The following is a 12183-nucleotide window of genomic DNA, read 5'->3' as shown; positions in this document are numbered from 1 at the left end:
TGTGCATGTGGTTTTTTTTTTTTTGGAAACGATCGGACTTTCTTTAACTTGAAAAATTTACACGTACATGATGTTGTTGAACTTTGTCATTTTTATGCATGGTACCTACTTAGTGTAAGCAACTCCTCTCTATATGTAACATTTTTCAGATCTCGTACATTATAGATGTTATAAAAACATTGAAGATATATGTGTTCTTGAATCGATTTTGTAATACATGGCACATTATATGCTTTGATATGCGGATCAAGCAATCCCCATAGTGAAAATATATTTTATGATAAAACAGCAAAGTTGCAACTACTTGATATACCATTATTTCGCAAATAATATCGTTGTACCAGAGTTAGAATAGAGGTTTTACTGTGAATGTTTTGTGTACTTATGCCTTGTTTCACATCGAGAAAAAGTCAAACAAAGGTGTTTTATTGTGTGCGTTTTGTTCTGCTGATTTTCTACTTAATCAGATAACCACAGTACTGTTAAGTTTTCACTATAACTGTTCTATAATGATAATAATAAAGCCTTTATTTATCCAGGATTACATATTTAGCGATAACGCTAGTTTTCAATATGGTCCTGCATATAACATACATACAGACAGATATTAGTAAAATAAACACAGATTAAAAGAAGTAGAATACATATAAACTTAAGAAATAATTATGAATGTAAGATAAATAGAAACAAAATAACTTGTATTTACAACTTAGCGGTGCTACGATATAAAATTGTTTTAAACAGTAGTGCCGTTTGGATTGTCAAGTGAGCGTGTCCCCATACCAAGTTACATTATACAATATAAAGTAATTTTTTCAGTGTACTCAGCCAATCAAATTGCGTATTACAAGTAAAATTAAATCATTGATTAGTCTATATAATTTCTATACATTAATTATAGACCAAAATATAATAATTTAAAATTCCTTTTAGTATTTGGCGTACATGTATATCATTCTAGTATAAATGGAAATTGTGCAAAATATGTTATTGTTACATTAAACAAAAACAACACTGTGCAGAAGTTGAAACAGCTCACACTGATTCTATAAAACGGTGAATGAAATCAATAGGTGTAGCACCTAAAGCAGTCATAACTGACGTCACAATGAAAGACCACAATTTTCAACGAAGATAACTTTTATTGAAAAAATATTTTCAAAACGTTTCAATAATCTTTGATCCGCTCACTAATTGAATACACGTGATTTTGTGTGTATGAGAAATAAGGATGCATTAAACATAAACGGAAACACACACTTAACGAATAAATATATGTATGATATATGTTTCTAAATATAAGTCGGTCAACATTCACTCATTGAATGACTGAGATGGTAAAATAATAACAGTCACAATGGCGTCTTTGTGAGCATCAGCTGATGTTTACATCGTGTAGTTTACAGTCATACCGTTGCTCAGAGAAGCATTCACTTTTGTGGATTTGGATGTATGTAAACTTTCCACACAATGTCAGATAACACAAGTTATTGCAGTGGGAATGCTACAGAACATGATCACCAGTTTACGGTTACATCAGGGCTTTATATTGCTCTTGGAGTTATTGGGAATCTAGCGGCCATTGTTGTGTTGGTTAAACAATCAAAGTTTCACAATTGGAAAGTTTTTTACCGACTAGCTCTGTCGCTCGTCAGTGTTGACCTGTTAGGGGTCTTGATGTTTGGCAGTATCAGTGTGAAAGAAAACTCGACGTCAAAATGGGATGGTGGATATAATCTCTGTGTAGCAGAATCCATCATCATAATTTTCATTTCGTTGACAAATCTACTAACAGTGGCAGTCATATCTCTGGAGAGATTTCTAGCTCTATGGCATCCATATTTTTATTCCTCGCTGAAAAACCATCCAATTATAAAGTTGATCCCGGTAGTCATTTTGAGCATGGCCGTTGTCATGGCAATCCTTCCAGCGATAAGCATTGGACATTTTGAAAGAATATATCCTTGCGACTTCTGTTTCATTAACATCTATGACAGTGAATTGAGAAACTTTATTTACGCTTTACTGTACAGCATTTTCGGACTCATTTGCATCACAATTGCCATCGTGTTCAACGTTTTGGTGGTTACTGCTTTGTCTCGTGGTCAACGAGGTTACTCGAGACAACGCGAGAGTCGCATTTACATCAGTTACGACAGACGGGATTACTTTGGAATGATGTTTCAGTTGTTGGCCCTCATTGCAGAGTTAGCTGTGTGTTGGGGTTCAGTAATGGTAAGAGACATAGATAGGCGTATATTTCGTGAACTTTTAAGAGTGATTCAATTACTGCAAACTGCCTTCTCATATCCTAATTACTATACCACGACATGATCCTCGTCCATAAGTGTATCACTATATCATTCCCCTATTGATCTGGAATTTTAACTTATCAAATTACTTCCTGAAAGTACAGATTTTCATGAACATTGCACTCCCTCACAGGATCGTGATTGATGTAATCTAGTGTATCTGTCTTATGAGTGCATTAACCTAGTGAATGTGTCTAGTGAACTAATCTAGTGGATCTGTCTTATGAGTGCATTAACCTAGTGAATGTGTCTAGTGAACTAATCTAGTGTATCTGTCTTATGAGTGCATTAACCTAGTGAATGTGTCTAGTGAACTAATCTAGTGTATCTGTCTTATGAGTGCATTAACCTAGTGAATGTGTCTAGTGAACTAATCTAGTGTATCTGTCTTATGAGTGCATTAACCTAGTGAATGTGTCTAGTGAACTAATCTAGTGTATCTGTCTTATGAGTGCATTAACCTAGTGAATGTGTCTAAAGAGTGAACTAATCTAGTGGATCTGTCTTATGAGTGCATTAACCTAGTGAATGTGTCTAAAGAGTGAACTAATCTAGTGGATCTGTCTTATGAGTGCATTAACCTAGTGAATGTGTCTAAAGAGTATATTAATCTAGTGGATCTGTTTTATGAGTGCATTAACCTAGTGAATTTGTGTAGTGAACTAATCTAGTGGATCTGTCTTATGAGTGCATTAACCTAGTGAATGTGTCTAAAGAGTGAACTAATCTAGTGTATCTGTCTTATGAGTGCATTAACCTAGTGAATGTGTCTAAAGAGTGAACTAATCTAGTGTATCTGTCTTATGAGTGCATTAACCTAGTGAATGTGTCTAAAGAGTGAACTAATCTAGTGGATCTGTCTTATGAGTGCATTAACCTAGTGAATGTGTCTAAAGAGTGAACTAATCTAGTGGATCTGTCTTATGAGTGCATTAACCTAGTGAATGTGTCTAAAGAGTGAACTAATCTAGTGGATCTGTCTTATGAGTGCATTAACCTAGTGAATGTGTCTAGTGAACTAATCTAGTGTATCTGTCTTATGAGTGCATTAACCTAGTGAATGTGTCTAAAGAGTGAACTAATCTAGTGGATCTGTCTTATGAGTGCATTAACCTAGTGAATGTGTCTAAAGAGTGAACTAATCTAGTGGATCTGTCTTATGAGTGCATTAACCTAGTGAATGTGTCTAAAGAGTGAACTAATCTAGTGGATCTGTCTTATGAGTGCATTAACCTAGTGAATGTGTCTAAAGAGTATATTAATCTAGTGGATCTGTCTTATGAGTGCATTAACCTAGTGAATGTGTCTAAAGAGTGAACTAATCTAGTGGATATGTCTTATGAGTGCATTAACCTAGTGAATGTGTCTAAAGAGTGAACTAATCTAGTGTATCTGTCTTATGAGTGCATTAACCTAGTGAATGTGTCTAAAGAGTGAACTAATCTAGTGTATCTGTCTTATGAGTGCATTAACCTAGTGAATGTGTCTAAAGAGTGAACTAATCTAGTGGATCTGTCTTATGAGTGCATTAACCTAGTGAATGTGTCTAAAGAGTATATTAATCTAGTGGATCTGTCTTATGAGTGCATTAACCTAGTGAATGTGTCTAAAGAGTGAACTAATCTAGTGTATCTGTCTTATGAGTGCATTAACCTAGTGAATGTGTCTAAAGAGTATATTAATCTAGTTGATCTGTTTTATGAGTGCATTAACCTAGTGAATTTGTGTAGTGAACTAATCTAGTGGATCTGTCTTATGAGTGCATTAACCTAGTGAATTTGTCTAAAGAATACATTAATCTAGTGTATCTGTCTTATGAGTGCATTAACCTAGTGAATTTGTCTAGTGAACTAATCTAGTGCATCTGTCTTATGGGTGCATTAACCTAGTGAATGTGTCTAAAGAGTATATTAATCTAGTGTATCTGTCTTATGGGTGCATTAACCTAGTGAATTTGTCTAAAGAGTGAACTAATCTAGTGTATCTGTCTTATGAGTGCATTAACCTAGTGAATGTGTCTAAAGAGTATATTAATCTAGTGGATCTGTCTTATGAGTGCATTAACCTAGTGAATTTGTGTAGTGAACTAATCTAGTGTATCTGTCTTATGAGTGCATTAACCTAGTGAATGTGTCTAAAGAGTATATTAATCTAGTGGATCTGTTTTATGAGTGCATTAACCTAGTGAATTTGTGTAGTGAACTAATCTAGTGGATCTGTCTTATGAGTGCATTAACCTAGTGAATTTGTCTAAAGAATACATTAATCTAGTGTATCTGTCTTATGAGTGCATTAACCTAGTGAATTTGTCTAGTGAACTAATCTAGTGCATCTGTCTTATGGGTGCATTAACCTAGTGAATTTGTCTAGTGAACTAATCTAGTGGATCTGTCTTATGAGTGCATTAACCTAGTGAATGTGTCTAGTGAACTAATCTAGTGTATCTGTCTTATGGGTGCATTAACCTAGAGAATGTGTCTAAAGAGTGAACTAATCTAGTGTATCTGTCTTATGAGTGCATTAACCTAGTGAATGTGTCTAAAGAGTATATTAATCTAGTGGATCTGTTTTATGAGTGCATTAACCTAGTGAATTTGTGTAGTGAACTAATCTAGTGGATCTGTCTTATGAGTGCATTAACCTAGTGAATGTGTCTAAAGAGTGAACTAATCTAGTGTATCTGTCTTATGAGTGCATTAACCTAGTGAATGTGTCTAAAGAGTATATTAATCTAGTGGATCTGTTTTATGAGTGCATTAACCTAGTGAATTTGTGTAGTGGACTAATCTAGTTGATCTGTCTTATGAGTGCATTAACCTAGTGAATGTGTCTAAAGAGTATATTAATCTAGTGGATCTGTTTTATGAGTGCATTAACCTAGTGAATTTGTGTAGTGAACTAATCTAGTGGATCTGTCTTATGAGTGCATTAACCTAGTGAATGTGTCTAGTGAACTAATCTAGTGTATCTGTCTTATGAGTGCATTAACCTAGTGAATGTGTCTAAAGAGTGAACTAATCTAGTGGATCTGTCTGATGAGTGCATTAACCTAGTGAATTTGTCTAAAGAGTGAACTAATCTAGGGGATATGCCCTATGAATGTTCTGATCAAATAGGTCTGTCGTAAGAGTTAACTACTTTAGTCGATCTGCCTGTGGTATCAGATGCTTAGGAGGAGTAAGCATTCCCTGTTGACCAGTTACACCCACCGTGAACCTTATATCTTAATCAGGTAAACAGATTAATCTGTGTTCAAAATCAGTAGGTAAGGAAAAGCCTAAACAATAGGTATAAAACACACCAGACGACATTCGACCCAATGATGGCTTGTATTTGCAAATTAGATCATTATAATGACCATTACATTTGCGAAATGCTGACTCTAAACGAGACTGTTAAAACCTCTAATCTAGTAAATATTTCTTAGAAGTAAACTAACCGCGCACAGGTGTAGATCTGCCCTGTGGATGTTCTAATCTTAATCTAATAATTCTGGCCTATGAATGAACTAATATAGTTGATCTGCCCTATGAGTGAACAAATTTAATAGATTTGTCCTATGAATGAACTAATATAGTAGATATGACCTATGACTGTTCTGATTAAAATATATCGTTTGGGTGTAATATATAATGCCCCACATGTTGATATAGTGTGAGCATCTATATACATGTGTATGGAATATATCTCTAGTTCCTTTGTATCTATCAATGTATAGAATAATAAAAGCATTGAGATAATTCGCATTCATCGATTATGCAGAAATTGCTTCTTGCTCCATCGTTGCGCCCATCATATAGACATACACAAACTTGACATGACACACGTGTCTTATATAGACATACACAAACTTGACATGACACACGTGTCTTATATAGACATACACAAACTTGACATGACACACGTGTCTTATATAGACATACACAAACTTGACATGACACACATGTCTTATATAGACATACACAAACTTGACATGACACGCGTGTCTTATATAGACATACACAAACTTGACATGACACACGTGTCTTATATAGACATACACAAACTTGACATGACACACGTGTCTTATATAGACATACACAAACTTGACATGACACACGTGTCTTATATAGACATACACAAACTTGACATGACACACGTGTCTTATATAGACATACACAAACTTGACATGACACACATGTCTTATATAGACATACACAAACTTGACATGACACACGTGTCTTATATAGACATACACAAACTTGACATGACACACGTGTCTTATATAGACATACACAAACTTGACATGACACACATGTCTTATATAGACATACACAAACTTGACATGACACACGTGTCTTATATAGACATACACAAACTTGACATGACACACGTGTCTTATATAGACATACACAAACTTGACATGACACACGTGTCTTATATAGACATACACAAACTTGACTTGACACACGTGTCTTATATAGACATACACAAACTTGACATGCCACACATGTCTTATATAGACATACACAAACTTGACATGCCACACATGTCTTATATAGACATACACAAACTTGACATGACACGCGTGTCTTATATAGACATACACAAACTTGACTTTACACACATGTCCCAAGTTTGTGTATGTAACATTTTCAGTTTTTTCTCAATCTTACAGTAGAAAAATATCAGAAAGGAAAAAACGCTATTCAAGCTCTGACTTCCCCCATTGATTAAAGCTTTAACTTCAAAGATATCTGGAATGACTCCATATAAACTGCCCACCCCTTGTCATGAATGTATATACAGGGACATTGACACGTCCAGCTGATTTATACATGCATATACACTCTGTACTCATAATACAAGCAAAGTATTCTTGAAATGGTTTTATAAAAATCTTAGAATTCCGAAGACAATGCAACATTTAATTTGATATTTGTGCATACGATATTTTTTCGCTTTTACAGATTAAAAGCATTATCACAATGCTTTCAAAAGAAAATGACGAAGATACGCAGAAGGATAACTATTTATTTTTCCGTTTCGCTGCTTGGGTCCTGGTTTTGGATCCATGGATCTACGTCCTCTTAAGACGAGAAATCATCAGCAGTGTCTGTGCATTCTGCACACGACAAGAACGCCCCCATCTGACGTCATCAGAGGACAAGATGGAGGAAAAGTCCTTGCAAAACAATCAGTATAAAACAAGTTATGGAACGATATGATTGTGTAACAGATTTTACGAGTCATTCTCTGTAAGCATCAAAATTTCCTTAATACTGCTGGATATGACCATAGCTGGCTATAACCATAACTGGATATCACCGGTTTTGCTGAAATGTGATTTGATACCGTCTTATAGAATTTGGCACCAAAATTCGTAATTCAGGTGCCGTTGCCATGTTAACAAGAACACATTGAAAATGGCACCCAAGATGCTTTAAAATGTCCTATTTTTGCCTTGCTTTTTATGATTAAAGAACACATTAATTTTTTTCTGGTATACAGATGCCTTTATTGCTTTATTAGGTTCAGTATAACAAATAGATAATAAAATATCACTAAATCAAGATTGGATAATCAATTGTTTCTGAAGTTTAAAAATCAATGTTTTTGGCATATTGGGGGAAAATCAATTTAAGGTCATTTTATGGCATCATTTACAGAAAAATGCAACAGATAAAAGTTATATTTGTTTTAATTCATATCTTTATGTACAAGATATATAATAAAAACAACAGATGTCTTATTTTGCTAAATAATTTTTTTCAAAAACTTGAAATTTGGTTGCTATGGCAATATGAAAAAATCTCACCATCTGAATATTTGAGTCAAATTTCTTTATAAAAGATGCATTGAGCCCAGACTTACATATCCTTAAATGTAGAAAGAAGAAGGAAAATTAGCGTAATACCTCTTGAAAAACTTTATTTGGCGATTGTTGGCCACGACTGTTATTTACAATAAGGGAGCCATGCATCAACTATTACCTTTCTGGCATACATAAACAATACAAGCATGAACAGGTGGGTCTTGGGCATATATGCTCACCTTCTTGATCACCTAGTACGGAAACATTCATTCATTTAAACACTAGTCAGATAGGAAGCAAAGTGTTGAGCACTACTGGTGAGCCAAATAGCTGACTTGTCCAGAAATATTCAATCATTTAAACACAAAGTCAAATAGGAAAACTGTTGAGCACTACTGGTGAGCCAAAATAGTCACTTTGACCATAAGTGGTTGTTGGCGCAGCATGTCACGATTGGGATATTGGCATGTAAGGAATACACCCAACTGCTTATCTGAAATATAAACGCACAAAAGCAGAGAAAGCGACAGTAACAGTAAATTGTTGGATACGAGTTTTAACAACTATGATTAAAATGGGGTGTGGCAGAAAGGGTAGCTTTTTTATACAGACGACTGTGCGTTTGACGACACAGTTTTTACTGTGTTTGGCTAATATCCCAAAAACATGACATGGATGACTCTAAAACCGGGGTAGTGCCCTCAGGATGACGGAAATGATACAGTAATAAATTAACAGGCTCAATGTCACATTGATAAATGGATTTAACTCTGAGTAGACTTGCACATCCTTATGCAGAAAGAAAGAAGAAAAATAGCACAAAACCTTAAAAACTTTATTTGGCTATTATTGCCCATGGCTGCTATTTACAATAAGGGAGACAGGCATCAATTAATACCTTGCTGGGTATCCCTAAACAATACAGGCATGAACAGATGGGCCTTAGGCACAGATGCTCACCTGCTTGACCACCTAATCAAGAAAAATCCATTCATTTAAACACAAAATCAAATAGGATGCAAACTGTTGAGCACTACCGGTGAGCCAAAATAGCCGCCACGAGACCATGCCTAAGCATAGGCTGCACCATCAGTATGATACCACGCTGTCATGAAAAACTATCGGAGTATGATTCACACTAATAATACGAGGCAAATTCTCTCTAGCCAATATGTGGCTTTAGATTTTAAGTCCCCTGTCATCCTCCAACCCCCAATGGATATGCATGTCAATCATGTACTTGGTCAAAGTTGACCTAGACAATAACACTAAAATGACTAGGTGAGACAAATTGTCAATACAAAATCATAGACCTTCAATAGTCTATAACTGGTCAATAGAAGTGGAGAAAATGAAATTATGACTAGATGAACAATCAATCAGTCATAGCGCAGCCATGACCCATTTTCGCCAAGTCTCGGGGACATAAGAATAAAATCATCCTTAAAAATGAAAAAAAAAAAAAATAATGCTTGCAACAACTGTTGCTATCAATACGAGAAACAATTTTTTGCCCAAGTCAGAGAGGTGAACCTTATCTCTAAAATTTATGTATGCGTTGCCCTGATGTAAATCTGGATACACATGTATCTGATGTAACCCCCAGCCCTGACCTATGCAAGAAAGTAGCCACGTGGCTGTTTACTCGAATTCTTATTTCCATGGCAGCTTGGTCTATCCGCCCTTCCTCCAGTAAAGACGTTGCAGTATCTGTGACCATATCGATATTGTTGATGGTAGTAATGCTGGTAATTTTAGAAACACTCCCTTTAATTTTAAATGCAAATCACATGACTTTGCCCCTTTGTACAATGGAATGTTGTCCCCCTAATGGATAAAGGGGCTATGAAAGTAATGGCAACCATTTAAAAAAATAATCTCTCAATGGCATAGGAATATATATTTATTAATGACCAATAAAACAATTATTTTGTTCAACAAAAAAAAAAACCCTAATAAAATTATGTTAGATAACCGTTTTTAGTATAAGAAATATATATTAAGGAAGAATTATTGTCTTGCAAGACAATAATTATTAATCACCAAAATCACATATTCATGTGCCTGTTTTGAGGTTAAAAAGTGTTTGAAATAATCAAATACTGGCATTACTGAAATATATAATAGAGAAGAATTTTCATTGAATTCAATTTTGGTGACAAAAGACCTCCCGACTTTAGCTGTGACATACGGCCCCAATGATTTAGTAAAACATCAAAGTTTGAATTATGCAATTTACAATGCCCCAAGATGTTTATTAATACCTAAACGTAGAGGTTTGGCACTTTATTTTGATGAAAACTTCGTCAAGGAGGTACTCTACATCGTCATAATCGCTGACTTCCTTTTAAAACATGGATGAAAATATAGATATCGGACAAATGTCTGTTCATTTAAAAAAGCAACGCCTAGCTGAGTAGTTCAGTAGATTAGCGCATCGACTGCTGAATTGCAGTTCACGGGTTAGTCCAGCAGGGGTTTTATAGTTTTTTCCATATTGCTTTCTACTAAAATTGCACTTTTTGACTAAATAAAGTAAATTTGAAAGTTTTCAAATTCAAAATATTGTTATACATATCATCCACTTTTCATCTATATCAAAGTTCTTTGGTGTAGCATACCTCCTTAACATTGAGAGCTATGCCGTGTTTTGAAATCGCGTTTGTCAGTTTTTGTTAAATCTCTATTGTTATTCATCGAATGACAGGTTATTAAAGTCTTTGTTTATATCAAGCACAAAGTTGTCAAGATTTCTCTTTTCTACTTATAAGTCATTTTTGTAATAGAGAAAAGTATATCCAAAAGGCAAGACTGGACAATCTTGTGCAGGTGATGAAATTCATAAAAATAATACAATGAAAATCTACAAAAACAATACGTTTTCTTTCTACCTCATTTACCTGTACTGACCCCTGGTAGTAATTCTGAAGTTTTCAGACTGAGGATGACCATTTAAAACTTAGTTTCTCTACCATTATATTTCAATATTCCAAGGAAAAAGGACTGCACACTTACTGGAGATATATCAGTGTTTAATATTCACCGAGAAGTATATATAAATTTAATTTTTCTTTGAGAAGAGGGATGGTAAAAAGGGACCACCAGCTACAGCTAAACTATGTGTGTGTGTGGGAGGGGTAGGGGTCTGTACAGTTAAACTATATATATGTGGGGGTGGGGGGTGGGGGTCCGCACAGCTAAACTATGTGTGTGTGTGTGGGAGGGGTGGGGGGTCCGTACAGCTAAACTATGTGTGTGGGGGGAGGGGTGGGGGGTCCGTACAACTAAACTGTGTGGGAGGCAGCTAATGCCCCTTTAAACTTTACTGCCGTTATATATCGCATCCAGTGTGGACCGGGACATTGAGCTATATCCGCCAAGCGGGAAACAGGGGAACACAACTCACTACGACATGTATCTCCCATTGAGGTTGTAGTGCAACGGAACTTGGCATTCCCTTAGCCGTTGCAGCCTTGACGTCACAATGTAAATTTCGAAAACCTTAAAATAAAACATAAGAGAATATATTGCGGACGTCAACCGAGTATTACATGTACTTTAATTTATTGGATTATCTTTATTACATCATGCAGGAAAGGAGTTATATGTAGTTACAAAATAAAAACAATTGTATTTCATCCATGAGAAAGTATGGAGAACGCTATCAAAATAACTCGTGTACCTCGAGAGTCCTAAAATAAAATGCATGGAAACAAAAGTGATGATGAGGGTTTTCTTACTTCAAAGACTATAAAGAGCTATGAATATGACAGTGTCATCATCGTGTCTTTTACTTAGAGAGTGAATCGGTATTTATGTAAGTAGGATAAGGAGATACTAGAAAAAAGGAAACTCAAACATATACATCTAATACACAGTTATAGCACGGAAAGTGGCATATTTTAACAACTGATGTACAGAGGAACGTTTAAATACCCTTTTCCTGTAGGTGTATGTATTTTAATTGTCTTCCAGCCAATAAGATGATATATTTTTACAGTATACAGTTTTCATCCTTGAGCGTGTTCTCTGTAAGGCCTTCATTTTGAAGCTGTTGGTAGATTCCATTTTCTCTTC

At 35.2% G+C, this 12183-nt stretch overlaps 1 protein-coding gene across 1 annotated transcript; it reads left to right on the top strand.

Annotated features, from left to right (window-relative positions):
• Nucleotides 1-1128: 1128 nt before the first annotated feature.
• Nucleotides 1129-8043, top strand: LOC125662617 (prostaglandin E2 receptor EP4 subtype-like). The gene is made up of 2 exons (XM_048894896.2): nucleotides 1129-2235; nucleotides 7262-8043. The coding sequence occupies exons 1-2, from the start codon at nucleotides 1471-1473 to the stop codon at nucleotides 7517-7519; spliced, it is 1023 nt and encodes a 340-aa protein (XP_048750853.1). The 5' UTR covers nucleotides 1129-1470; the 3' UTR covers nucleotides 7520-8043.
• Nucleotides 8044-12183: the final 4140 nt, after the last annotated feature.

The sequence above is a fragment of the Ostrea edulis genome, chromosome 8 (assembly GCF_947568905.1).
Source record: "Ostrea edulis chromosome 8, xbOstEdul1.1, whole genome shotgun sequence".
Lineage (NCBI taxonomy): Eukaryota > Metazoa > Mollusca > Bivalvia > Ostreida > Ostreidae > Ostrea > Ostrea edulis.
This window is presented reverse-complemented; position numbering and strand designations above follow the sequence as displayed.